At 39.0% G+C, this 26,057-nt stretch overlaps 1 protein-coding gene across 1 annotated transcript; it reads right to left on the bottom strand.

The window, feature by feature from the left end:
• Positions 1 to 1,896: 1,896 nt before the first annotated feature.
• On the bottom strand, positions 1,897 to 26,057 carry CRLS1 (cardiolipin synthase 1). Its single transcript, XM_059133914.1, has 7 exons — positions 25,607 to 26,057; positions 22,792 to 22,929; positions 17,498 to 17,627; positions 6,484 to 6,569; positions 5,611 to 5,679; positions 3,963 to 4,054; positions 1,897 to 2,210 (listed from the first exon to the last, which is right to left on the bottom strand). The coding sequence occupies exons 1-7, from the start codon at positions 25,910 to 25,912 to the stop codon at positions 2,123 to 2,125; spliced, it is 909 nt and encodes a 302-aa protein (XP_058989897.1). The 5' UTR covers positions 25,913 to 26,057; the 3' UTR covers positions 1,897 to 2,122.

The raw sequence follows: 26,057 nt of genomic DNA, 5'->3' as shown, positions 1-26,057 counted from the left end.
AATTTACTATCAGGATTGAATCCATTCTATGGAGGCACCGAAATGAATTTGCCGTGCTTGGCTCCATACGAATATACACTCAAACAAGCCTAGTACAGTTCCAGTGTTTTGTAAACTAGCAGAATTCACATTGTATAATAGTCCAATATCCAAAACCCTCAAGAAACTTGTACCATTTTTCTAAGGGTTGAGGTTTATTAACCAGAGCCAGATTAAGACCTTCATACTATAGAGATTATGAGCTCAAGACATGAGTAACTCCAAATAGCATCAACACTGAACCAGGAAATAAACATAACAAAGTACAAAATCCCAATTTTTCCCCATAATTACTTTATCTTGAGTTCTCTTCTCTCATTTTAAAACACCTTTGTGCTCCCACTTTACTGGTGCCAAGATGTGTTCAATGTGCCTCTTGGGTGGGTATTCCAGCTCCAGCCTGACCGCCACCCACGCTATGAGACTACACAGGGGGTTCCAGAAGGGGAGAATGGCCAGCCACAGGTCATCCTCCTCTTCCCTCATACACCCTCCATTGGATTCAGTGACACTGTCCCTGGCTGCAGGCTTCGGTGCATTTCAAGCCTGGGAACAAGGAAGCCAGGACGAATGCAACAGAGGGGCAAGCTGATCCCAGGATGCCACTACCAAGAGGCATGTATTTTGCTTATAACTGCGTCTTAATTTAACACAGCTTAATTTAACACAGCTTAGACAAGCTCACTGCACAATTCCACAGGACACCTGGGACAGTGGGCAGCAACAGGCCTCCACAGTTAAGAGGAAGCAACCAGCAAGAGCCATCGTCTTCCTCGTTCCTCTCTCTGTGTCTCCCACCCTTCCAAACAGGACGGTGGAGTGAGAGTAAGGACTTTAAGTCAGATGGTCCCAAACAAATGATTTTTACAATGCCAGGGCAAGTGATGTACTTGAATGGACTTTAGGAATCAAAAAACTTCAACAGTGAGGATCACAGCATGTTAAACAGACCACCAGCACTGAAGGCACTTTTCCAGCTCTTTTATTCCTTTAATATCTTAACAAAAGATACCCAAAATTTAAAAAACCTTTGAAAAATATACAGTTTCATATTATTTACAGAACATGTAAGTACAGGTTCCAACATCATACAAACGTTGCTACGTTAGAAACGGCGAAAGGCAGGATATAACTCACTGCCTCCTGGCTGGTGCAGCCTAATGGCCACGCTTTCCTATTTCAACCCCCTTGTCACCTGCTAACCTGATACACAGACTGTTAGGCACCTGAGAGGCTGGAAGACTACTGAACTTGAACTTCAATACCTTCTGCTGTGACCTTATTACTTTCAAATTTACTGCATTTTAAATCTCTTTACAAGTCTATTTCATCCACCACTAAGCTACCTTTATTGTCATTATCCTAAATGATCAAATAGTAACCACGCCAACTATTAGTGTGTACACAGTTCTAAAAATCAAACATAAGACTGTGTGGCCAAGTTGTATCCAATAGATACTTAAACCCAGTAAATTCCCTGGTGCTTTGTAAGCAATCTCAACTCTGTTGAACAGAAGTGGCATCTCTTTAGTTTCCATGCTCTGGACTATGTTTCTTTTTTTTTTTTTTTTTTTTTTTTTTTAAAGATTTTATTTATTTATTTGACAGAGAGAAATCACAAGTAGGCAGAGAGGCAGAGAGAGAGAGAGAGGAGGAAGCAGGCTCCCTGCTGAGCAGAGAGCCCAATGCGGGACTCGATCCCAGGACCCTGAGATCATGACCTGAGCCGAAGGCAGTGGCTTAACCCACTGAGCCACCCAGGCGCCCCTGGACTATGTTTCTTAAAAAGGTATTAAAAAGTGTCTGACGGTAATTGGAATAATTTGGTACCTTAGAAATTAATCTAGAACCCTAAGATACAAAATTCTAGTTTTATTTGTATTTAAAAATACATCGGAAATTCTGCATATGCCCATGATCAAGCTTATTTTCAATGCACATTACTTAAATTTTGATGACATGGTTTGTTCTGACAAGTCCTTTTTTCAAGGTGAACCCCGAATTACGGAAACTCCTGTAGATTTCCACTTGCCCTGCCACCAATGATGTATATTGCTTCCTTGCTAATGATGATCGGTGGCTTTCATCTGCCTTTGATCACCTGAACAGTTTTTCGACCATAATGATAGTAACTGTAAGCTGATGCAGCTGTGGTGAAAGCCGTGAAACACCTTTTTTTGGAAGAAAGAAAGAAAGGTTTAGTGGTCAAGTCTGAAACACAGTAACCATGAGAATCACAAAGAATACATGTAATAGAGTTATTTAAAAAGCAAAAAGGCCATGTGTGTGATTCTTTTTTTATCTTCAGGAATCTAAAGCTGCTGCTTTTAAGATAACTGTCAAACAGAATCTAGTTAATGAGCCCCCAAAAAATTACTAGCAATTGTCACATTTACCCAGCCATTATTCTAGGTGTCTTCTGCCATCATTTTATGTTCATAAGAACCGTCTCTTACAGAGCAGCAGACAGAGCCCCAGGGAACTTTGCTGAGGGCCACAGAACCTTGACTGAGCCCTGTCCAGAACCCTGTGCTCTTTCCACTGCTCCATGCTGCTGATGGTACTGGGCTTTTATTTCCTGCAGAATTTAAGCATCTGAGTCATTTTAAAAGAAATCCAGCTTTTTTTTTTTTTTTTTTAATGATTTTTCCTTAAATGAACTGCCAGACTCACCAGATTCTCTTGGAAGCTCCATGAGTCATGCTCATGGCTTTCTGCATGCTCGTGGCCCCCCAGATTACTTTTTGGTGCACCCATGCATGTCTGCTCCCACCAGCTGAGCAAAAGTCATGGAGACTCTGTTTCTGTTTGATCCCAAAACTGTCTGTGTCAGTTAGATCATCTGAATTCACACTTGAACTAGTGCAACATCCATGTAGGAAGAGCTGCTATTTCTGAGAACTAAGTAGAATACTTTGGAAATAATTTATAAATCAAGGTGAGTTGCTAAGAACTACTGTCAAAGGCAATATGATTGTTGAAAGGCTAGAGAAAAATGGTCAAAATCTAGAAAGTTTCTATACTTAGATTGCTTTGTAAATGTCTTAAGTTCTTATATCACTTTAAAGAAACAGAAAATAAAAGTCAGAGAGGTTGTATTATGGATGTAGTTTAGTCAAGAAAGCGAAAACTCCCAGTTAGACTGATACTCAAAAAAAAGGGCATTGGTCCTCTATCAAAAGATGTAGCATGAATCAGAAAAATGTATTTATTTTAGAAAATAAAATGTTTAGCACGTGTATCATCTTTAAAGCTTCTTTGGCTGAACTGACTTTCGTTAACTAACCATTTTTGGGCTCAGACTGCATCAAGTAAGGCTTTAATTAAAGTGATTAAAGTGCACTAAAATACGGTGCTTCAAGTTCAGTGTGGTGCATCTGGACTCTGACAGTTTGAATTTGATGTATTTTCAAGGAGATACATTTCAAAGCTATAAGGATAGTAACATAAAAATCAAACTCCTTTCTCAAGTCTCCCTCCCATTATGCCCTTGCACCACTAGGCTGGATGCACTTTCCCCTCCCCACTCTCCTACACCCTACCTTGCTCGGGGTCGATCCTTCACCTCAGAGGCCTCCCCCAGTCTCTCCCTGTATAAACGGACTAGGCCTCCTGCTCAAATGCCACTTCCTCCCTGAAGCTTTCCCTCTTCTCCCTACCCGGGATCAAGTATCCTATCCTTGCCTCCTCCAAAACCCCAATACTTTATACGTCTCCTTCCTTTTAATTTGCATGAAAGCTCCTGTAATTTCTATATCCCATGCATGGTACTAAACTTCAGAACAGTATCAGTCATAAAATACAGCTCCCAACTTTACCCAGCTGGTGCTCCTCAAACACAGTAAGAACCAAGTAAATTCTAAGACCGTCGCAATAAGCCATTTTGCTGACATTCTCAGAGAGTAATTCTACACTTAGCTTACCACAGTATCTGAAGATAAATGCTGTCAGCGTAATTGAAAACTGGAGCTGCCAAAGAAGCGGCCACCAAGATTAACTGGACTGCTGTGTTTACCTTAAAAAAAAAAAAAAAAGTCATAAATGAGTAGTGCCAAGGAGATCCTGTTTCAAGCTAGAGAAACAAAGGCACAGCCCATCATGCAGTAACATGACATCCTCGGCATGCCCGGTGTTGGAATAGCCTTGCCAAAGAAGCTGGCGTTCACACCCAAGGGGGAACTTCACTAACCGGCTCATCTGTCTGCATAGGTGCCCTTTACACTGAGGCTAAGGGGATGTCAGAAAATACCACTACCTTGAATTTCCATAGCAATTCAATAATGCTGCAGTGTTCTTGGCCTTTTTTCAGCTGTCTTTAAAATAGCCCCGCAGAATAGAAATAACAAAGCTACCTATACCATTTTCACGGGTGAAAATGTCACGGGCTAAGTGACTTGCCTGCAGTCATAGCAGGTTACAGGGCCGAACCCAGAACCCAGACTCGCTAGCCCTTCATCCAGTGCCCTTGGCTTGCCCAAATGTCAAACCCTAAGAGGTCAGAAAATTGAAATGCATTCATCTCCACGAGAAGAGGCTCGGGAGGCAAGGCGTATGTTCCCCGACCCTACAAGACAGCATGGAGGGCAGAAGGAAGAAAATAGAGCCAAAAAGGCGCTGGAGACTGCCTACTCATCCTGAGAAGCACGCTGGGGAAGAGGGTGTGAAGGATGTAGCAGGGGGACATGTGCACAGAAGCACCCCTATCGTCCATTCTGCAACCAAAAGACAAGAATTCCACTTCATCTTTAAGAAATTAAATAATAAAATTGTATCAAGAACTTCTTACACCTCCTTTGAGTTCCTTTCTAAGTACTGCTACACTCTGTTATGCTTGATACAAATGTAAATCACTGGAATCTAAAGAAAAACAGAAAAACAAAAATCCTATAACTCCACCTCAGCGAGTTTTGTGTATAATGGTAACAACCCCTCTGTCCCAAAGATGATCTGTGTCCCTAACCTACTAAAGTACTGTCACAAGGGACAGGACAAAAGGATGATAACAACAAACTTATCAAGGCTACTAGGAAAACAAACGTGCCTTGAGAAGCATTAATGAATGGTGTGTTCTCTGTATGCAAAGACTGGCACAGTTACCGTACTGAAAGGGGCTGAGGAAAATAGACAACAGACGGACAACTAAGAGTAGGAGTTGTTTATTACTAAGTACGTTTTCCTATCCTTTCCACGTAATCATCACTGGTGAAAACGAAGGGCCTGATTTTATGGTGTTTTCCCCACAGAAAGGAGGGTAACGAAAGGAACCTCCATAATTTCTCTGTAGCTCATCAAGATGCAACTGTATTTCACCTCATCCACCTTCCCAAAACACTGACCCTAATACCTCCTTCGGATGCTTAAAAGCTCAGGCCACCAATGCAAAACATATGCATTTACTAAGGACCCAAAAAAGCTCAAAAGACAAGAGAATTGGGTGAATGACCTCACTCTCTATCTCCTACAGTCAGCACACTGAAATAAATCTCGCTGGCAGCTGCTGCGGACTGAGGCTTATATTCATTATAATAAACATTTACAAGGGAATAACTTAAAAGGATGTGTGTGTCTTACCTTGCTGATAAAGGTTGGTTTTAACCTAGCAGTGGCATAGCAAGGATTAAAATACTTAGAAAGTGTTCGCTGGAAGAGGACAAAAAGATAAAGTTGATTCAATTTATCATTCACGTTTAAAACAAACATATTATTATTATATGTAGCTAACAGTTACTGAATATTGACCATATTGCCTGGCTCTATGCTAGATAAGCCCTTTATCTGCATCTTCTTTTATCACCCTAAATGAGCAGTGTCTATATTCCTTATAAATCATATACAGGTTACTAAAAACAGATTTTTTTTTTTTAAATTTATAGATTACTCAATCCCTAGAAAACTCTAGGGACAGTAACTATCCTGAAATCTGCCTGATGACATCTGTTTTCTAAATAAACTCAATAAATCTCCCTTATTGCTATTTTCTTTCACAGACTAAAACATGAAATGAGTAAGATCCTGCTGTTTTCTCTGGATTGAGAACCAAAAGATGAGGTGATTATCCTAGGCCTATGTGCTCAAGTATCTGTACAACAATGAACAAATCTGCAAACAAACCATTCTGCATTCATACAACTGTGATTTTATAAAAATCTAGTTCCAGACAATCCATGGTTGAAGCTAAATCAGGCAGCAGAGGGACTTGGTCACACAAATATTCCTAAGAGTTTGCTGCTAGGGACAGGGCAATTCATTGTGGGTGATTCAAAGAGCAAGAGGACAGTTATGTGTGGTTTTAAAAAATTCTTGAAAAAAGTATAAAAAAATTAATGGCCATAAATTACTCCCATGAAGTGAAACTCAAGATACAATAGAGTGGGTCTGTTTTTTTTTTTTTTTAACATTAAGTTATAAGTAATAATAAAAGAAATTCTTTTTAAACAGACTCACCGGTGTTGGAAGAGTTCGATACCTGACGTAAAAAACAGCAGCAATCAGCATTACATCTCTTGAAATTATCATGTAAGTAAGTGGAACTGAAAATCAAATATAAAATAATTTTGAATGGGATTTTGGAAAATTACTGATATTACACATACAATAAAACCTCATTCAGCCTTATGAACTGGTATTTCACAGAAGCAAAAATGTTGTAAATAAATACTTATTGATGGTTTAGGGTCCTTATAGTGAACCACTGATTTTTATATTCTTCTCTAACCCACCCTCAAACCAAGTGAAGAACTACGCCTGCCTTTGAGAATGTCAATCCTCTTGCCTTTTTTTCCTTCTTGCCCGTGTTTTTAAGCTGTAGTTATTAATATTAGTGTCAGCCCTACTCAGCCCCTACTAACTCCTTTGTGACCTCTCAGCCTTGTGAATTTGGAAAAATGGTCACCAGGCTCACTATACTTACACGGAATTAATGAGATGGTACAGACTGGAAAAGATACTGGAAGACCCGAACTATTATGCCAACTCCAGAGCTCTGATGGTTTCCACATTCTAGGCTATTTTATAAACAGTAAAATTTTCTGTATGTAACACTTGTGAAAAAAACAAATATTTTCATTCTTGTCTGGTCAGTTCCTATCCAGGCAACTGCTATTTTTTTTTCTGCTGCCCCATTCATTCAATTCTAATTTAAAAAAAAATCCAATCAGTTGATAATTTTCTCATTATTCTTAAGATTCTATAGCATGGGGGTGCCTGGGTGGCTCATCAATTAAGAGTCCAACTCTTTTTTTTTTTTTTAAAGATTTTATTTATTTATTTGACAAGCAGAGATCTCAAGGAGGCAGAGAGGCAGGCAGAGAGAGAGAGAGGGAAGCAGGCTCCCTGCTGAGCAGAGAACCCGATGCGGGACTCGATCCCAGGACCCCGAGATCATGACCTGAGCCGAAGGCAGCAGCTTAACCCACTGAGCCACCCAGGCGCCCCAAGAGTCCAACTCTTGAGTTTAGTTCCAAGTCATGATCTCAAGGTCATGCGATGGAGCCCCATGTTAGGCTCTGTGCTGAGCCGGGAGGCTGCTTAAGATCCTCTCTCCTTCTCCCTCTGCTCCTCCTCACTGCCTCCAAAAGATTCTATAAAATGGCCCCAAAGCCAGAGCCAGCAAAATATAGATTAATACTCAAAGAATCACTGCTCCCTTGTTGAATAACAATGGGAGGGCAGAGGTCCTGTTTCATTTCACATCCTTCTACACTACAGGAGGTCTTAACTATGAACATATATTGCTTCTAGTAGAAAAAAAAAATTTTTTTTAAAAGAAAAAAATCCTGACAAATTGTTTCAAACTAAAATAACAGGGTCATGTGTATCCCCCTTCCATAATACTTTCAAACAGCTCTTTTATGAATTACTTTTGAGATGATATTTATGGTCCTCTCCAGTTCTGAAATTCTTTTTTTTTTTTAATTAAAAAAATTTTTTTTAAATTTTTTATTAACATATAATGTATTATTAGCATCAGGGGTACAGGTCTGTGAATTTCCAGGTTTACACACTTCATAGCACTCACCATAGAACATACCTTCCCCAATGTCCATAACCCAGTTCTGACATTCTATTCAATGCAACTCCAGCAAAATCTAATTAGAGATTACAATTTAAATCTGTGTTGGTTATGGCTATGATATAAGTGTAGCTCCTTGGCCCAGTCCTGGATGACAAGACTACTTGAAAGAGAAAACACTTATCTACCACTCAAGTAATAGCATTTGGAAGACACAGAAGATACAGCTGTATGAGCCAAGTAACAAAACAAGATAGCCATGATTTTTAGGAGACTTCTGTGTCTGTAAAACATATTTTTCTACAGCAGTCATTAGCTGGCAAAATCTAACCATCAGATTTTAAGATGCAGCACACTCATGCAAATTACATACAGTAAACCTCCTAAACACAACTTTAGAAGAAACACTTGTTAGTGTATTTCATCATCACAAGGGAAAAGAGACTAGGACTTAGTCTTAAATAAGAAGTTTCTGCAGAAGAGATGAGGCAATTCAATACACCGCAAATCCTTGAGTTCTTGTTCTAACTAGTAACACCCACACTACCATTTATTGAGTATCTGGCACTCTTGTAAGCACTTCATACATACTGTCAATCGATTCCACAAATTAGGGACCGTCATTATTGCCATTTTACAAATAAGGAAAGTAAGCCTTAGGCAGATTATATATAATCTGGCCAAGGTCGGCAGTTACTGAGTAGTACAGCCAGTACTAGTCCTGTACTACTAGTCAACAGTACAGTAAGCAGTACGGCTGGAGACCTAGGAGTGGAACCTAGGCCTATGAAATTCTCAGCCTATGCTCAGGCCAGAGTGCGAGGCTCCAGCCCAGCCATGTGAGTCATGATTAGCACCTCCAGACTCCGTGTACCATCTGTAACAGTCTGGCGGAGGAAAGGAAAGTTAACAAAAATCAAGTTTTCTCCAAACTGCCCGCCACAGAATCACCTTGGGAGAGCTTCACAGAAATACAGATGACAGCTCCCTGGGGGATTCGCATGCACAGCCAGGCTGTGACCCTGCCTCACCAGGTGGTATCTAAGGCCTCTGCCAACTGACAGTATACATACAGGCTTTTACTCTGGTTCTTTGGGCAATTTTATTGGGTTCCCTGGCTTCTGCATTTTCTAACTGCTTCCCCTTTCTCTCCAGCCTTCCCTTTCCTTTTCTTCCAGGGCTAAAACAGCTTTCATTTTGCTTATCAGAGTAGAACAGTGTGCTCGTGAGGGTAGAAGCGGGTAAAATGTGTCAGCGATTGCACCAAGGTTTTTTCCCTACTTGCTAACCCTATCTGAAATAGGTAATGTCTGCAACAAAGAGGCACATTACAGACTACTTTTATTAGGATTCAAGAGAAATAAATAAAACAGTTACTTTTACATATCACAAGCGGCCATTTCAATATCATAGGTTATTTCACTGAGAATAACAGAATAATTACAGAAATTGATTCAAACCAACAATAAGAATTTGCTATACAGTAAACCAGAAATAATACACAATACAGAAAAGAATCGTTATTTAGTAAAACAAATGCACCTAAGTACAAATTAACTTAGACTCACATCCCAGACTGCTACAAATGTAACAAACCAAATAAGTTGTTTTCATCCTTATCTCTCCTCCCATAGAGAGCAAGAAGAAGAGCAGAATTATTTATTATCCTAATTGAGGAAGAAAGCACATTTCTTACTCTTGAGGAAACAAAGCTGTTCAAATCAAGGTGGATGGAACTTTTACAAAAATGCAGGCAGTATAAAAGTAAGAAGATGCAAGATAGCATATATACAGCTCTCCCCCTAAATCCTGCCTAAAATGACAGTGAAGGAATGAAAAGACAAAGTCCCAAAGAGAATGAGAAGACAAATTTCCCAGTTTCACATTTGTTAATAAGAACTACTTTAATTCAAACTGATTAAAGATACCTTAAAAAGCCCAACAAATCCCAAGCAAGATAAATAAAAAAGAAACTCATATCAAAGTGATCCGAAGGGGGCATCAACAGATGAATGGATAAAGAAGATGTAGTATATATATACGATGGAATACTATGCAGCCATCAAAAAACCCCCCGAAATCCTGCCATTTGCAACAACGTGGATGGAACTAGAAGGTGGTATGCTAAGCGAAATAAGTCAATCAAAGAAAGACAATTACCATATGATCTCTCTGATATGAGGAATTTGAGAGGCAGGGGAGGGGGTCATGGGGGGAAGGGAAGGAAAAAAATGAAACAAGATGGGACTGGGGAGGCAGACAAACCATATGAAACTTAATCTCAGGAAACAGACTGAGGGCTGCTGGGAAGTGGTGGGGGAGGGACAGGGTGGCTGGGTGATGGACATCAGGGAGGGTATGTGATATGGTGAGTGCTATGAATTGTGTAAGACTGATGATTCACAGACCTGTACTCCTGAAGCAAATAATATATGTTAATAAAAAAATAATAATAAAATAAAATAAAAATAAAGAAACTCATACCAAGATATATTACTATGAAACTGCAGAAAACCCCAAAGACAAAGAGAAAATCTTAAAAGCGGCCAGAGTAAAAACAGTTAACTTCAAAAAAGAAATGGATTAGCAGTTGATTTCTTTTACACCAACAACAAACATGAAAATTGAACGATATGTTAAATGTGCGGAAATGACTACCAACCCAGACTTCTAAACTCAATAAAAATATCCTTCAAGAACAAAGGCAAAATCAGAGAAAGAAATATACTGCCCAGTATCATTTATATGTAAAATTTTAAAAATAATAAAAATATAATAGAAGTTGAAATAGAAATAGCAAGTAAAAAAGTGGCTGCCAGAAGCTGGAGGATGGGAGAAACAGGGAGAGGCTGGTAAAAGCGTGCTAACTTCCACTTTTAAGATCAGTAAAGTCTGAGGATCTAATGTATCATACAGTGACTATAGTTGATTACACTGTATTGTATTAATTGAAATCTGCTAGGAGAGTAGAACTTAATATCCTCACACATACAAAAGAATAAAATGATCTCATAATACAAAAGGATAAAGGCAAAATAAAATTATTTTCAGACAAATAAAAACAAGAATGTACCACCAGTTGCCCAATATTAAAAGGACTTCTAAAGATGTACTTCAGATGAAAAAAAAGTGATCCCAGATGAAAGGGTTTAAGATACACCAAACAATGTAAGCCAGAAAAAAAGTAAATACGAAGATACATCTAAATGAACACTATTAAAACAATATCATGTGGGTTTAAGAAGTATATAAAATTAAAGCATGGCAACAATAACCAAAGTTAAGAAAGGAGTAAATGGAGGTCAAACACCAAACTTTGATAAGGATGAATAATTTTAAGAAAAACCCAATGGAAACAGAATATAACACAGCCAAACTGGCACACAGGGAAAACAAGTATGATGATAAAAAATCTATACAGATGTAGAAAAGCACGTATGAGCCAAATGAAACACATAAATGGAAGACTGCTATACAAATATTAGTAATCACAGTAAATGTTAATGGAAAGATAAAGTATTTTTAGACTGGATAAAAATAAAGAAAACCCGGGACGCCTGGGTGGCTCAGTTGGTTTGACGACTGCCTTCGGCTCAGGTCATGATCCCGGAGTCCTGGGATCGAGTCCCGCATCAGGCTCCCAGCTCCACGGGGAGTCTGCTTCTCCCTCTGACCTTCTCCTCGCTCATGCTCTCTCTCACTGCCTCTCTCTCAAATAAATAAATAAAAATCTTAAAAAAAAAAAAAAAGAAAACCCAACTATCTTCATGCGGTTTACAAGAAATACCTAAAATATAAAGACACAGAGAAATTGAAAGTGATTTATCCATCAGGCAAACACTAACTTGATCATTATTGAAAATATGGAGGGTCACACTTCATAATAAAACATTCAATTTATCAAAAAAGACAAAAACATCTAATTTATATACACTTAACAGCAGGACTTCAAAAGGCACAAAGCAAATATCAGACTACAAAGAAAAATAATGGAAAACTAAACACAAAGGAAACTAACCTACTCTTAGTATCTGACAAACAAGCAGACCAAACAAAAAAGAACTCAGTAAAGATTTAAATATCAGGATTTAAAATTTGACCAAATGGATATATAGAGAACATCACAACCAACCACTACAACTTCAAAAATTCATTTGAAGCACATGTAAAATGTTTATAAAATTTGAATGTAGGGGTGTCTGGGTGGTACTCAGTCAGTTGAGCATCTGCCTTTAGCTCAGGCGGTCCTGGGATGGAGCCCCAGGTCTGGCTCCTTGCTCAGAGGGAACCTGCTTCTCCTTCTCCCTCGCCCCTCTGCCTGCCACTCTCCCTGCTTGTACTCTCTCACTCTCCTCACTCTCCCTCTTTTTTTTTTTTTTTAAAGATTTTATTTATTTATTTGACAGAGAGAGACACAGTGAGAGAAGAAACATAAGCAGGAGGAGTGGGAGAGGGAGAAGCAGGCTTTCCACAGAGCAGGGAGCCCGAAGTGGGGCTCGATCCCAGGACCCTGCGATCATGACGTGAACCGAAGGCAGATGCTTGATGACTGAGCCACCCAGGTGCCCCACTCTCACTCTTTCTGTCAAATAAATAAAATCTTAAAAAAAAAAATCGACCCTATACTTGCCTGAAGGGCTAAAATCAGAGCATGTTCTCTAGATATAAGGTAATTACGCTTGACATTAGTAATAAAAACATACCTAGAAAACCTCACAAATTAAGAAATAAATTTTTTTTAAAAAAGATTTTATTTATTTATTTATTTGTCAGAGAGAGAGAGAGTGAGAGCGAGCACAGGCAGACAGAGTGGAAGGCAGAGGCAGAGGGAGAAGCAGGCTCCCTGCGGAGCAAGGGGCCCGATGTGGGACTCGATCCCAGGACGCTGGGATCATGACCTGAGCCGAAGGCAGCTGCTTAACCAACTGAGCCACCCAGGCGTCCCAAGAAATAAATTTTTATTAACCCCCTAAGTCAAAGAAAGAATTATAATGGAAACAGAATATTTTGAACTCAATAATGGCAAAAATACTTCTATTGACACAGGAGATTCAGTGAAAGGGATACTTAAGACAAAATGTACAACCCTAAATGCTAACTAGAAAAGCTGAAAGGTATGAGTTAAATATTCATCTACAGTTGTGCTGTTGTGGGAAAATAAAGCACCTAAAATGTGGCTGGTCTGAAAGAGAGATGCTGTAAAATGAAAATTACACTGGCTTTTGAGAGCATAGTATGAGGAAAAACTCACTAATTTTTTATTACACATTGAAATGATATTTTTGATCTAGTAGGTTAAATGTTACTAAAATTAGTTTCACCTGTTCCCTTTTATTTTTAATATAGCTACTAGAAAATTTTAAATTAGATATATGGCTCCCATTATATTTCTACTAAACAGAACTGATCTAAAGAATTTGGAAAAAGGACAGGAAGGGAAACCTGGAGAAAGAAATAAAAGAGCAAGATTTAATGAAGCAGTAAGGATATCAGACAAAGCCAAAAGTTGGTTCTTTGAAAAGATTCATAAAACTGATATACCTCTGTTAAGACAATTCAAGGGAAAAAAACAAAGAAGGGACAAATAACTAATAATCAGGATGAAAAGGGGGACAGCACTGCTACATATCCTAAGAACATCAAAAAGTTAATGGGGATACCATAAATAGTTAATGGTAAATCTTTATAAATGTTGTTGTAATGGACAAGGTCTTAGAAAAACACCATAACTTACCAAACAGACAAAAGATGAGCCAGAAAATCTGAATCATCCTATAACAAAAAAAATGAATCACCTATTTGAAAGCTCTTTCCTAAACTCCAGTCCTCAGGGTTTCAATAAGCTCTACCAAACATTTAAAGAAGGAATATTGCAATTTCACATAAACATCTCCCAAGAATGGGGGGGAAAACCCTAGACTTCCTAACTCTTATTATGTGATCAGTATAAATTTAATAGTAAAACCTAATATATCCTTGTTGGATAACCTTCAACAAAATATTAGAAACTAAATTCAGCAATATTTTCATAATCTATCATGAGCAAATTAGATTTATACCAGGAATTTCAGGTTGATTTAACATGAGAAAATCAATAATGTAATCCATAACACATTAAGAACTTAAAAAAGAAAGTACATGACTAATACATGAAGAAAAAGAATTTGATATAATTCAATATCTAATTGTAATAAAAACTCTTAGCAAACGCCCAACAGAAGTGAACTTCCGTAACCTAAAAATATATATATAACCCTAAAGGAAATATCTTATTTAATAGTGAAATGCTGGTAACTTTCCTTTTCAAACTGGAAACAAAACACAGACACCATTCCTATTCAACACTGTACTGTGCACTATGGAAAAGGAAGGGAAAAAAAAGGTAAAAGAATTGGAAAAGAGGAAATACACTATCATTAATTATAGACAATACTTAATTAAGGATATAGAAAATCCAAGAGAATTTACATTATTAGAGTAAGAGTTTTAAAAAATATTTTATTTGATAGAGAGAGCAGGAATGGGGGGGAGAGGGGCAGAGGGAGTGGGAAAAGCAGACTCCCCAATGAGCAGGGAAACCCGACTTGGGGCTCGATCCCAGAATCCCAGGATCATGACCTGTGCTGAAGGCAGATGTTTAACTGACTAAGCTACCCAGGCACCCCGAGAATAAGAGTTTAACAAGTTTTGCTAGCACAAAAATCAACAGAAATAGAACTGACTTTAGTTATTACAAAATGAAATCGTAAAAAGCTACCATTTAGAAAAGCATCAAAATTACCAAGTAATAAATACCATGTAATAAATCTAATAAAAAATTGTTTATTACCTCTCTGAAGAAAACTAACATTCTGACATTTTTTTAAAAAAGATTTTATTTATTTATTTGACAGAGATTACAAGTAGGCAGAGAGGCAGGCAGAGAGAGGAGGAAGCAGGCTCCCTGCTTAGCAGACAGTCTGATGTGGGGCTCGATCCCAGGACCCTGAGATCATGACCTGAGCTGAAGGCAGAGGCTTTAGCCCAATAAGCCACCCAGGTACCCCCATTCTGACATTTTAAAAAGACTAAATAGAGTAGATGTATCATGCTCATGTACTGGAAGATCAATATTATAAAAGTAATAATTATTTCAAATAGAGCTATAGACTCAATGCAATCCCAATTAAAATTCCAACAGGCATTTCTGGGGAACTTGAAAAGCTGATTTTAACATTTACATACAAGGGGCGCCTGGCTGGCTCAGTTGGTAGAGCTGGGGGCTCCCAATCTCAGGGTCCGGAGTTTAAGCTCCATATTGGGTGTAGAGATTACTTAAATAAATAAACTTAAAATACATTAAAAAAATAAAATTTACACACAAAATAGAAAGGGTTAAGAACATCAAAGGTGGAAGGACTTGCTCTACCAGGTATTAAGACTTTTAGCAAAGGAGTAACAATTAAGGATGGTATTAGTATAAAAACAGACAAATCAATGGGGAACAACTAAGACAACCCCAAAACGGACCCATGTATATACGGACATTGCAGTGAGCCTGGAAATACAGACTTTTCCATAAAAAATGCTGGGACAGGGAACCTGGGTGGCTCAGTTGATGAAAGAGTCTGACTCTTGGTTTTGGCTCGGGTTGTGAAATTGAGCCCCAAGCTGGGCTCCCACACACAAGAATCCCCATGTTCCTCTCTCTTTGCCCCTCCGCCTGCTTACCCTCTCTCTAAAGAAAAGAAAAGAAAAAATCTGTTTTTAAAAAGTGCTGGGATAATGTGATACCCACAGAAATAGCTAGAAAATTAATTTTTAGGAGAAATAATTTTTTTCTAAAATATCAACTAGAAAAAATGTAAACAAAAAAATCTAAAAACTTTCCAGTACAAAACAATCACATATAGGAAAAGGTACCCAAATGGCATGAGACATCTCAACAGCAAGATGGAATCTGGAAGTCTACAGAACAGGGTCTTCAGAATTCTTAGTGAAAATCATCTGCAACTGAAAATTATGCCCAATTCAAATCTCAATCAAGTATGGAGGACAGAATAAAGACATTTTAGCTATCTTTAGAATAAAGACATCATGAACCTCTGAAACTCTGGCTGCCATAGTACATCCTTACAAAGGAAACAACAGAAGTTTGCACTCCACCAAAAGGAAACTCTCAACAAAGAAGCCACGGAAACTTGGAAAAATAGACCCAACACAGAAGAGAGACAACAGAAATTCCCAGAATAATAGCAAAAAAGAATTCTCAGCTTACAAAACAACATATACTTATTCAGGTAAATCTCACAGGAACATTATCTATTATGCTAAAACCTGGATACTACTTCTTTGTTCAAAAGGGAAATACCTGATCAACCTTTGTAAAGTAATACAACAAAATGCAAAATAACTCTAAAAAATTGGAGGCATGAAAGTATTTGCACACATGCACACACATACAAGATCATTTGGATCTTGAATAAAATCAACAGAATGTTGGTTAGGTTCCTTTCCCCTCCACAAATTATATTAGAATGAGAGTACCCTTGCCCCTTCAACATCCCCAACCGTATACAGACCAAAATTCTGAATTTCAAAGAAACACATAAATATAAACATTAATCCATTTTATTTTTTAATTTGGCATGGGAATTTAAAAGCCTAAAAATAAAAGAGAAAAAGAACCTCTAGATTGAGGAGACTATACTAGACTGAAATGCCATTACACTTCTTCCTATCAAATGGCAGTAACAACATGCTATGGAAAGACCATGCGGCAGTGTTTGCTTTATTCTCAGATTCTATTTCTAAAACTTGGAAATTAACAGTTTAGTCTAAACCAAGGAAGAAAAATTAACAAATACAGCTTAAGTAGAAAATGAACAACCAGAAAAGCGCATGCAAAATAAAAAGCAAAAGATTGTAAAATTTAGTTAGAAAGAGTATTCAGATAATGTACAAACTATACATATTTTAATATATATTATATATATATATGATTTCAAGTTGCATAACAATGTCTAAGTAAAACTAGTAATGTGAAGTTTTATAAACATTTTCAGGATTTCAGAGCTCTCATTTTTTTATGATTAAACTGTACTAAATAAGCAACAGACTTAAGAAAACTTTAAATTGCTTTCAAAAACCAGGCACTAAGTAGGAATATAAAATACCATTTCAAAAAATTCTAAATATGAATTAGCAATGCGAAATATTTGCTTAAATTTAACTTTAAACAATCTAAAACAACAGATTCTGCTAATAAAACAAGGACATAAATTCTAAAGTAAAATAACAGCTTGACAATCAGAACAGTTCAATGGTTTAAAATCAGGGAAACAGTTTAAAGTTGAAAAATATATTTTTAAAACAAAAATTATTTGTCTCTCAATCAAGAGAAATTCTAAACTGACTAATGTTATTCTTCCCTATGCTATTTAAAAGTACGCAGGATGGCGTTCTTACCTGGAATAAGATCTGCATAGGTCAAGCTAATATATAAGATGCTGATAAGTATTTTATCAGCAAGTGGATCAAGAGCACTTCCCAAAGCTGATTTTTGATTGGCCCAGTTTCGAGCAATAAATCCATCCAACTGAAAATAGAAGTTTTTTTTAAAACAAATGTCATAATAGATACAGAGTAGATATCTTGAAGGTTAATAGATACCAGAATAACAAGTATATTTTCATAAAATGTTAATAAAACCTCTTCTGTTTCTTACCCTCAAACCTTCTCATTCTTTCACTGGTTTGGTCTAAAAACAATTTCACTTTTCTACAGTACTTTTCTTTCTCTAGGCCTTCCAGTATTTCTTTTATTTTCATAAGGCCCTGTTGTGGGTTGAATCCAAACACAAACTTAGAGATTTAAAGGACCCCCAACAAAGCCATAGAAAGCATGGCGGACAGAACACGGACTGGCAGCCACTCCTTTGAGCCCTGGGTTATTTCACTACAGCCAAAATAGCTGCTTTTGCTTGCCAAGGACTACCTGTTAACTCTTAAGACTTCGATTTTCACTCCTACCTACTTTTCTATGGTAAGAACCAACACAACAGTTCTCACTGTTATTTTTTGTTTAGTGCAACTGTTAATTCCATGTTTGACTATATGTGAATAAAAAACTCAATCCTCAGGGGCGCCTGGGTGGCTCAGCTGGTTCAGTGTCCAGCTTTTGGTTTTTGGCTCAGGTCATGATCTCACGGGTCATGAGATCCCAGCCCTGTATCGGGCTCAGCATTCAGCTCCACATTCAGTGGGGAATCTGCTTAGTAAGACTCTCTCCCTCTGTCCCTCCCCCCTCACCTGCATGTGTGTGCTTTCTCTCTCTCCTCTAAAATAAATAAATCTTAAAAAACAAACAAACAAACAAACAAAAAAACCCCAATCCTCTGTACCCGGCCTAATTGAAAATCTTCATATGAAAATTACTTACTCACTATTCCTGGAAGCCAATCATATTTTTTTTTTTTTTTAAAGATTTTATTTATTTATTTGACAGAGAGAAATTACAAGTACACTGAGAGGCAGGCAGAGAGAGAGAGAAGGAAGCAGGCTCCCTGCCGAGCAGAGAGCCCGATGTGGGACTCGATCCCAGGACCCTGAGATCATGACCTGAGCCGAAGGCAGCGGCCTAACCCACTGAGCCACCCAGGCGCCCCAGCCAATCATATTTTAAAGCAGAAGTCATACATGGTTATCAATGGGCCAAATGGGGCCTGCAAGCAGCTTTTTGCTTAACCTGTCCAGAGCTTTCCAAACCATAAATTAATTGCCAATATTTAAATATTCAAGTCTTACCACAAAAGTCCAGATCTCTAATTTCATTTGAGAAATGGAAAGATCTGATTACCCTGGGGCCACAAGATGAATTGAAAGCAACTATCACCTATTCCCATTAAATAAGGGAGGTTATTTTCTGGCTTTCCAAGTCTCTACCTGACTTTCATTCACTTTATTTAATTTCAAGCTTCAACAAATTTTTGAATTTTCTAGTCCTATTTCCAAGGACAAAGAACCAAGGAGAAATTAACTTAGACATAATTTAACATGTACATTTTAAAGGATAAATAAGTCCTCTGTATCTCAAGTACTCCAGTGAGTGAGTTAGAGGTTTATGGTTAAGAACTTGCCTTTGGCAGCAGAACATAACTGGGTCAAGTCCTGGCTCAGCCCTTTACTATGTGACCTTGGGGAAATTATTTGGCCCAAGCTTCCCTTTCCTCATCTGTATAACCTACCTCAAAGGGTTTATTGTCTTCAGCACAAAATGGAATTAATACTATTTAGTACTCAGTAAATGCTCAAGGAAAAAAAAACAGTTACTAGCTTTTACTACAGCCACTGAAAGAACCTATTTTCTTGTAAATATACTACATGTAACAATGTCTAGAACTGGGCACTGGGGCCTTGGGAGATTCAGGTTTCAGTTCAGCTTTTGATCTCAAGGAACTTAACCCTCCACTTTTTCACTAGCATTCTGGTCTGGTCCTCCCTGTTCTTCTACTTACATTAGATTCCAAGGTTGACCAACATCACCGCTCCTTTGCAGACATCTGTAACTCTCTCACTTCACTCTCTATCCGCTCAAAACTATCCATGTACTTACTCCAGGCCTGCACCTAATCAACCGACCATTGCTCAAGAACACGTAAGTGAGCTAAACTGATCTCACTTCAAATTCGGAATCATAAATCTCCCATGGGCGCTCAGTACTGCCTGGCAATCCCACACCTGCCTCTTTACCTTTCCTTTTCACACTGTCTGTTCGCACTTCAAGACTACTTCTCCTTCACTCCCAAAGCCTCTAACTCTAACTCATGATCATATCTATACTTTCCTTGAAAAACAGGAACAGATTGTTAGCACTCCCTTATATTCCCACCCACAAATCCACCACCTACCTCCTGTACCCAGACACATTCTCTGCCTTCCCTGATTCATGATCCTAGGCCCTCTCACCTTCTCTGATTTGCCTCTCTTCTCCCCCATCTCTCTTGTATCATCAATCTCCTCCTTTCTGTCTGGTCTGGTCTTTTAATTAACCAGGTAATTAAAAACAAAATTTCCCCAGTACTACCTTCCTTGACCCTACTTCCCTATACCCCTATAAAGCAAAACCTTCTCGGGCGCCTGGGTGGCTCAGTGGGTTAAGCCGCTGCCTTCGGCTCAGGTCATGATCTCAGGGTCCTGGGATCGAGTCCCGCATCGGGCTCTCTGCTCAGCGGGGAGCCTGCTTCCCTCTCTCTCTCTCTCTCTGCCTGCCTCTCCATCTACTTGTGATTTCTCTCTGTCAAATAAATAAATAAAATCTTTAAAAAAAAAAAAAAAAAAAAAAAAAAAGCAAAACCTTCTCAAAGCCATGTGTATGGTCATCATACCTCACATTTGTTGCCAAACCACTCTGACTGTCCCCACTCCTCTAGAGATGGTGCTCATGAAGATTGCCAATGAATTCAACATTTTTGGCATACTTGACCTCAACACAATTGAAGTACACTGTCTTCACTTAACTTTTGGGACACCTGATGGCCTAATTTTCTTCCTTTCTCACCAGCTCTTCTTTCTCAGTGTCCTTCACGGGCTCCTTTTCTATTGCTTCACCTACTGTTCATTTCTCTGACCCCTTCTCTTCTTTAATCTAGCCAAAAATCACTTCACCCAGACTTGACCATCCATATGCTGATAACTCTCAAATTTATCTCTAACCCTGACTTCTTCCAACTCCAAACTACTACTACCGAACTGATTACAGGCACAACAACTCTTGGTACTTTTCTATTCTGTCCTACCCTGAATGTTGCTCATCACAGAAACTGTTACCTTCATGCACTAGTTGTTGAAAAGAAAACAAAAAGTAACAGCCTTTCAGACATATTTCTCTCACTGCACATATGCAATCCACTGACTATCAACTCAATCTTCAAAACATATCCCAACTCACTCATTTCTCTCCAAACTCCCACCCAGACCAAGCTACTACCACTGCCACTCCCCCAGGTAACTGTAAGCCTCCTAACCAGCCTCTCTGCTTCCATTCTTGCCTTCCTACAATCTATTTCCCATATACAACATCAATCAGGCCTTGTCATTCCCCTGCTTAAATTCCCCACGACTCCCACTATCTGCCCAGTGGCCAATCTAGAGGCATCAAAACCTCCATGAAGTAAATGTGAAATATGGTGCCAGATAGCTCAGGTTTTCACATACACTGTATATTTAGAAAAATGTAAATGAGGCCTGAGTTCAGGGAATACTACAATCTCATGTAGCAGCTTAAAAAAAGGTATGAGCAAAAGAAGAGCAAATCCAGTAACTAAAAAAAGATCTTTTTACATTAAAAAAAAATCCATTATCAATATAACGGCCTTTGACAGACTTGGAGTGTGTCTGAGTAGAGACCTTCAGGCTACAGAGATAAAAGCAAGGACAAAAAGAAAAAAAAGAGAGAGAGAAAAGAAAGAAACTGTGAGAATGGGGAGAAAGAGTGACAAATAGGAGCTAAACTGAAAAAAAAAAGTGGGAACCATTCTGAGATGCTTATTTGGAAATGCTATATAATGCAATTGTCCTCCTTTGCTTACCCTGCAAATTCTTCACTTAATCCTGTATTGTTCACCAGTGCTAATGGGCAGGTGGAATTTTTTGTCTGTGAACCTCAGACGGAATAGCTGACATTACAGATACTATACAACTGTTATTTATAGAAAATTAGTTTATCTTCACTCTCACTAAATAAGTATCAAGCAATACTTTCCAAACATAAATCAGTCTGAAGAGGCACCAAAACATTACTGCCTGTCTGGTGCTCACACAGATCTCAGACCAGCCTTGTCTGAGGATATAATGTATTTATTTCTACATGAGAACTCTGCTCTCAAACTTCTCCTCTATCTTTCCACCACTTTCCTCAACTGCGTTTTTAGAGAACGTGTAATTTTAAAAGTCATTTTAAATCCCTTATGCAACAAGGCGGGTGATAAATACAAGTAATGTCTCACATGCTGATGGCTGGTAGTACACAAAAGCCTCTTTCACACATATGCTGCCTTCCATTATAAAATTGTTTTCCAAGTTCTAATTTGATATAACCCAAATAAATCCTCTGAAACTGACACAGTGATATAAAAGGGCTATTTTTTTCATCTGTCCAACTACTGGGGGAGTGGAAGAAGGAAGGATGCCTAATGCCTGGCCCAGGGCAGGACCTTCTGCTGGGTTAGTCAAAGACATTGCAGAGCAGGGATCAGAAACCAAATCTGTGTGAATGCTTATAGCCTCCCACCAGCATAAACTTGAGTAGAGCTCTGACCTCTACAAGCTTCCTGGTCACAATAACAGACCCACTGTTTCCGCCCCCCACCAGCCAAACCAATTGTTAAAGATCAGAGTATTTCTATTACAATAAACAGAAAAATAGTCTCATAACTTCTCTCCTTTATTTCTATTCCTAAAGCAAATACTTGGCTTCTTGGGAATTTCTAAGGGTTTTTCTTTAACTAAAAAGTTAAAAACCAAGAGTAAAAAGCACTCCTCCTATGCCTCCCAATACCTTTTACTTCCTTCTTTACATCACTTAAAAAATAAAGAGTTCCACACAGACGTTAAAGACAAGTCCTTATACAAAGTACTGGGTCAAATACATCTTGAGGATTTCCTTCCAGGAAAAAGAGGACTAAGTCTGTGCTATTTCCAGTGTACCAGAGACCCTGGGATTTGAAAGGGGAGCAAAACAGGGGAAGTGCATTTACAACTTACCAAATCAGTTAGCCCAGCTAAAGCAAAAACTCCTAGTGCAATATTAAAATCCTCTTCAATAATCAAATAGCCCAAAACTGGGGCCAAGCCAATTCTTGTCATTGACAACATATTTGGGATTGTCCATGGGTTTTCATACTGAAACACAAAGACAACAAAATTTAAATTAAATGCTAGGAATTCATACTTTAACCATATTAGAAAAATATGCTTATACCAACTTAGGAGTCAAAAACTATAAACTTTAAATTTAATACTTTGACTTTTAAAATCCATTCTGTTGTTTACAGACCATAGCACTAAACTGTCAGAAATACAGAAGATGAAGATATGTCATATGCCCATAAAGTATCTGCTATATAGAGAGTGTGTGTATGTACACGTACACACACACACACATTTCCTAAAGAAAGAAAAGAATATGTATTATTTACCATATAGGTCAAGGCTTTAATATAGGACTTCAGGATTAGAATTCAAACCTTACAACACTCTGCTTTTAACAGTGTAACTTCAAGAATATCTTATACTTCAAGTAGAAAGCCTAGATGAAGTATCAGGGAAAAACAAACAAATAAACAAAAACAAGCCAAATTACCAACCCCAGGCATTTTGGCCTAAAATGCTTAGCAAATAACTTCTCTCCCTCCCCTGCACATACCCATTAAAGGAAGGCTAAATGCCTCCAGTATATTGGACATATGATGAAGAGGGAAAAAAAATTTAATTCCATGATCTCATCACTGAATGGATAATTGCTGGAAGAAAATGGAGATAGAAATAGGGATTGAGACCTTTAGGAAATAAAGAGAAATTATGTAAATCTGCTCAAAACAGCCATGAAAAAAAATGTTAAAATTTCCACCTAGAATCTGAGGGCTTTAATATTCTTTGAAACTTCATTTGGAGCCAAGCTGTTTGAAGTTGGCACTAGCAAAAGGGCTCTTTGGCAGCTACTATGAAGAACATTACTTACTTGCCAAACAAAATCTGTTGCATGAGAATATTTCAACTTTAAAAAGCCCCACCCTAGTGGAGCTAAGATACCCTGCCCAACAGATACAGAAATAATACCAAGAAAATGTCTCCCTAAAGCCTGGACTTTTTCTCTACTGGTGAAGGTTGCCAACTCCTACCCCATGGGACTATCTCCTCACAAGACTAAGCCTACTCTTAATTAGTAACCAATTAATCTGAACCTTAACTTTGATTTTTTTAAAACAGTGACAGTTTCCATTTCTAAAGAAATCTTTTAAAATTCCATGAACCATCCCATAAGAAAAAGCAGTTCTCTAACGATACTAAATCTGTGTTTATAAACAAACGGGTAAGAAATGTTTACCTTAATTTGAAAAGAGAATGGGGTTGTTAGGGCAGAATACTGCCATTTAAAGCTACAGAAAAAACTTCAAATTCTCCGGAAACAAATCACCAAACAAGAAGCAATACAAACCTCTTTTCAAGGACCCTTTATTGAAAGTAGAACACATTATGTAATGAAATGGGAAAATTCTGGGAACATATTCCAAATTCAAGTTCAAAGGTCAGGGTGTTTCAGAACCCAAAGAAAAAACTCTGTTTACCATGGTCTGTTAACCATAATGTGGTACCGAGTAAGTCAAACACTGATCCAATATTACAGCAAATGAGAGGGGGGGAAAAAGTTCATGACTGAGAAAAAGGAATCACAAAACAAAAGGCCAAAATAGAGTCCCAAAATCAATGTCAGAAATACCCACAGGGCAAAATTAAAGACAAAGTTGCAAACAGCCAGATCATTTCATTTGGCGAACTAATCAACAGAACTATAATGTTGTTGGAACAGTGAAAGAGACTTCTTTTTAGCTCCATATAAAATATTTTTAAGTACCTCATTAATTTCTAATCATTACATTTGCAAGTTTCTAAATTACAATTAAGAGAGCTAATCTCAGATTACCCAACCAGATAACCTGTGGCATACTCGACCAACTACTGCCGCTCTGGGAAGGACTTCAGCCACCATATGGCAACCTCAAAGCATCCAGCATTCAAACCCCGACATACTTTAGCTATTAGTGGAGCTGAGACCCCGGCCAGGAGGTGGCCACCTCAACCCATGCTGTACAACTGATGAAAGCAGTACAGGGCCCACTGAAGACATAACAATTGAAGATGTAATAATTGCATGAGCCTTGCTAACATGACATCAAAAGCTCTCCCATATTCATGCTCTGGTGTCTTCTGCTTGGGCAGTATTTCAAAAGGTAAGCAGACAAATATTTCGTTCTATTACCTCAAAAAAAGAGTTGTAATCTTCTTCAATAATTAGAGGTTAAAGAATCCTTTAATTACGATTATTTAATTATCCTTCATCTTGTAATACATAAGGTTACCAAAGGTCAAATGATAGTGAACCAAACCTGCACAAGCCAAAAGGCTTGTATACTCTTCTGAAGATTCCTACTGACTTGCCCTAAACATTGGGGAATGGCTTCAGAGAATTAAAAATAGACTTAATAAGACAAGTGAAGGCTATTTTTACCAATGCAATATCCTGTGGCCGATCCCGCTTAAGGTGCGGACAGAAAGCGGGTAGGGAAGGAGGAATTCTAACTCGACCGCCGAGACTAAAGGTGGACTCGGCTGGCACCTCTGAAATTCATCCCAACTGAATGACCTGCCCGTTACTCTTCAGGGAACGGTTTACAAGTTCTGGAACGGAAATGTCTGACTTGGGGCAGTCAGAGCACGTTATTTTCCTCCAAGTCCGACCTCCGTGAGGGCCCGCAATCCCGACCCAGGGCTGCCCCTCCGCCGCCGCCTCTATACATACCAGGCTGGTGGCGCTCGCCTTGCCCCATCGGCCGCCCCGGGCCTCCGCGGCGGCGTCCTCTCCGGCTGCGGGCCCGGGAGCCGCCTTCCCCGCGCCGGAGCAGTGGCCCCGTGGGCTGGCCCCAGGCAGCCGCAGACCGAGCGCGGCGGGGCGCAGCCACCAGCGCTCCACCAGGCAGCCTAGGCAGCCAGGCACCGAGCGCAGCAGAGCCCCGCGGGCGCGCCCCTTGCCCGGCCGTACCCCTGACGCCCATGCCGCGCTGCGAAGGAAGCCCCACGAGCCGCGGGCCACGCGCGAAGCCAGCATGGCCCTGCCGCCGCGCCGCGAGGACACAGGCGGCTAGAGCTCAACAGCCTGGGGCACCGGCGAGCCGCCTCTCCATAGAGTGCCCACAACGTCGCGGAAGCTCAGCCGCCTCCATAGCAGTTTTCAAACCCCAGCACGCTTGGCT

This window comes from Mustela lutreola, chromosome 9 (genome assembly GCF_030435805.1).
Source record: "Mustela lutreola isolate mMusLut2 chromosome 9, mMusLut2.pri, whole genome shotgun sequence".
Classification (NCBI taxonomy): Eukaryota; Metazoa; Chordata; class Mammalia; order Carnivora; family Mustelidae; genus Mustela; species Mustela lutreola.
This window is presented reverse-complemented; position numbering and strand designations above follow the sequence as displayed.

Coding starts and splice junctions, on each gene's coding strand:
- CRLS1 (XM_059133914.1), bottom strand. CDS start 25,912: ATGCTGGCTTCGCGCGTGGCCCGCGGCTCGTGGGGCTTCCTTCGCAGC. Junction 22,930..25,606: donor AGGCGAGCGCCACCAGCCTG/GTATGTATAGAG, acceptor TTTGTGTTTCAG/TATGAAAACCCATGGACAAT. Junction 17,628..22,791: donor TAGCTGGGCTAACTGATTTG/GTAAGTTGTAAA, acceptor TTCTATTTTCAG/TTGGATGGATTTATTGCTCG.